We start from the raw sequence: 3555 nt of genomic DNA, 5'->3' as shown, positions 1-3555 counted from the left end.
CAACCAGAAAAGTATTTCGTTAAATTTGTCTGTGTTACTAAGATAGGACCTTTATGCTTTTGATGTTAATCAAATGTAAGATACACAGCTTACAAAAACTGTGGCAATCATGCTGTTAGATTTCCAAGCAGAGACAAGACGACTTTCGCCTGCCTCCAGCTGGACTTCAGAACTTCGTTTCCTTAGGGTTCTTGACAGTGTTTGTATGAAGCAAACCCTGTTCTGTGCTGTGTAAGACAAGTAAGCTTCCCAGGTTAAAATTACTGCTCCAGACCACAGAGTTCAGATTCCAAGTGGAACGGAAGTCCAAAGTTGCTGTTTATCAACTTCTAAGGGTCGATTGTACCTTTCGACGGTGTCCACCCTGTGTTGACATACAGCAAAACCGAAGGGCTCTGAAACTTCTAACCACTTTCTGAATTACAGCGAAGGATATTCTTTGCATGGTGTTGAAGTCCTACAATGTCTCAGTGATTTTGCATATTGAAAAAAGTCATTGATTTCCATTTTAGTCTTCTGCACTGTCCTCTCATTTCAAGTAGTCTCATGTTCCATGTATTATCATGTTATTTGAGGAGTTAAAAAAAAAAAAAAAGAACTGGGGAATCCTCAAGAGGTGGCGGGAATATTGGCTTTGAGAAAGGAACCTTAGAATTTAAAGGTACTGTTTTACCTAAAAAGGAGTCCAGTTTCCAACACTTGGGTTGGGAACGACAGGCTATGGTTGCCCAGGATCTGAAGTACAGAGGAAATTTCTCATCCTTCTGGTGGGAGAGTTTGTCTCTAGAGGGTCAGGAGGGTCAGGAGAAGGGCAGGGTGTGGCCGGGAGGAAGGGGCATGGTTAGAGATTTCCTTTCTTGATCATTTTCATACCAGTTCAGCACTGGGTTCAGATCGATCTTCCTTCCTTCCTTCCTTCCTTCCTTCCTTCCTTCCTTCCTTCCTTCCTTCCTTCCTTCCTTCCTTCCTTCCTTCCTTCCTTCCTTCCTTCCTTCCTTCCTTCCTTCCTTCCTTCCTTCCTTCTTTCCTTCATCCCTCCCTCCCTTCCTTCTTTCCTTCATTCCTTCCTCCCTCCCTCCCTCTCTCTTTCTTTTCTTTCTTTTTCTTTTCTTTCTTTCTCTCTCTCTCTCTCTCCCCCTTTCTTTCTCTCTCTCTACCTCTCTCCCTTTCCTTTCTTTCCTTCCCTTTCCCTTTCCTGACAGAGTCTCACTCTTGTCACCCAAGCTGGAGTGCAATGGCAAGATCTCAGCTCACTGCAGCCTCCACCTGCCAGGTTCAAGTGATTCTCCCACCTCAGCCTCCCGAGTAGCTGGGATTACCTGCCATCATGCCTGGCTAATTTTTGTATTGTTGTAGAGACAGGGTTTCACCATGTTGGCCAGGCTGGTCTCTTAACTCCTGACCTCAGGTGATCTGCCCGCCTTGGCCTCCCAGAGTGCTGGGATTATAGGCGTGAGACACCACGGCCAATCCTCTCTCTTTCTTTGTTTTCTGTCTCTCTTTCTCCTTCTTCCTTCCCTCCCCTCCCCTCCACTCCACTCCCCTCTTCTCCCCTTCCCTTCCCGTCCGTTCCCTTCTCTGCTGTGTTTCCATTCTGGAAGTTGTTTCCCTCATCCCCTCATTGCTTCTGCAGAGCATTTACTCTGACAGTGCCCCCAAGGCTCGTGGCTGCCTGGCTGCTGGATGACAGTAATGCATGCATTGCCCGTCTCCCCCAGAGGAGTAATGCCAGGGACCATTTGTAGGTGGATGGGAAACTGAAGCAAAGCGTGCTTCAATTTAGATTCCCCAAACTGCCAGAGCCCCATTAAAACTAGACAACTGTTGTTACCTTTAACAGAAGGTTTGCTTCTATTTTCATGTGTAACACACAAGCCCATGGCCTTGACCAGGCTTGGAGGAGGATTGTTAGTGTGTAGGTATTATAGTCTCTGAGGCAGATACACGTGCATCTGCTCAAGTTTAAGATCAGCAGCCGCTCTCTCATATTCTGTGTGTCTGTCTTTGCTGTCATAGAATCCCAGCGTTCCAATGGAGAAGTTACAGGATATCCAGAGAGCAATGGAGCTGTTATCCGCATGCCAGGGCCCAGCCAGGAACATTGACGAGGCTGCAAGGCACAGATACCAGTTTTGGGACACACAGCCAGTACCTAAACTAGGTAAGTCTTTCTGCTTTTCTCTTTTTTACCCCAGAAACAAAGCTGGATGAACAGCAACAATAAAAACACAAAGAGTGTTAACTTCACGTGTATCATTTATTTCATACCACAGATTTGAAATCTATGCAGGAGTAATATTTTTCTTCCGAAAATACAAATATTAGGTAGTGATATTGACTTTCGATAACCATTATTTTAGTCCAATTTCTATCCCAATGAAAACCTCCAATTTCCCCACACTTGAAAAATTACTATTACTATTTTTATTTTTGAGATAGGGTCTCACTCTATCACCCAGCCTGGAGTACAGTGGCATGATCATAGCTCACTGCAGCCTCCACCTCCTGGGCTCAAGCGATCCTCCCATGTCAGCCTCCCATATATCTGGGACCACAAGTGCACACCACCACTCCTGGCTAATTTTTGTACTTTTTTTTGTAGAGATGCTGTTTCAGTATGTTGCTTGGGCTGGTCTCGAACTCCTGGGCTCAAGTGATCCACCTGCCTTGGCCTCCCAAAGTGCTGCGGTTACAGGTGTAAGCCACTGCGCCCAGCCCATTAGAGTATTAAAAATGTATATCAGGTTCTGTGATGGAAGGACCAGGCCCTGAGGGTCCCTCATTCAGCAGGTGTCTGTTGAGTGTTATTAAATGCCAGGCATAGTCCAGGGCACACACCTGGAAACGGTGGTGGAAAAGCAGGACAAAAGGTGGCCAGGCTGGGGAGGAGGGGCGACATATTGAGGTAGAGAAAGGCTTTGGTTAAGCAACAGATGCTGGGAGAAAGTGATGTGTGATGTGTAAGCTTCTGTTGGGAATTTCAAGGGGCCAGTCCCTTGAGGACCAGAGGGCCTCAAGCCGAAGGAAGGCACCAGGAAGGCCCTGAGCTGAGGCCAGCCCTGGTCAGCGTGGCCAGAGCACTGGGAGCAGGGCGGGGAGGGAAGGTATGGAGAGGGGGCTGAGGCAGGCAGCAGCCATGGGGAAGAGCCTGGGTTTTAGTCCCACCGTGCTGGGAAGCTCTGCAGAGAATGACTTGGAAAAGGTATCTTGGTGGAAATCACTAGAAACTGTGATGGCCTGGACTACGCTGCGAGCAGTTCAGATGGGGAGAAGTAACCAGCTTTGAAATTATCTTTAGGTTTTGCTGGGAGGGGGCAGAGGTCACTGCGGCCCTTTCCTCTCCCAATTTGTGGAAATGCAGTAAAAAGAACACACTTCCCAAGGCTGTCGAATGAAACCTATGTTGCTTATGACGGTGTGTAAGATAAGCCTGCATTGTAGGCCTTGAGACTCAGAATCACTGTTGTTTTGTAATGAAATCTTTGCCATTGGATGACAAAGGATTTCTCCTTTTATTTAATTGGCAAAATAGGCCAGCCACGGTGGCTCACACCT

At 47.1% G+C, this 3555-nt stretch overlaps 1 protein-coding gene across 1 annotated transcript in view; it reads left to right on the top strand.

The window, feature by feature from the left end:
• NMT2 (N-myristoyltransferase 2) overlaps window positions 1-3555 on the top strand; it is a 40127-nt gene that overhangs the window by 9601 nt on the left and 26971 nt on the right. The window contains exon 4 of the mRNA XM_011934293.1: window positions 2017-2161. Within this exon, the coding sequence (XP_011789683.1) occupies window positions 2017-2161 (145 nt within the window). The remainder of the gene's footprint in view (window positions 1-2016; window positions 2162-3555) is intronic.

Source organism: Colobus angolensis, unplaced genomic scaffold (assembly GCF_000951035.1).
Source record: "Colobus angolensis palliatus isolate OR3802 unplaced genomic scaffold, Cang.pa_1.0 Scaffold133, whole genome shotgun sequence".
NCBI classification, from domain to species: Eukaryota; Metazoa; Chordata; class Mammalia; order Primates; family Cercopithecidae; genus Colobus; species Colobus angolensis.
This window is presented reverse-complemented; position numbering and strand designations above follow the sequence as displayed.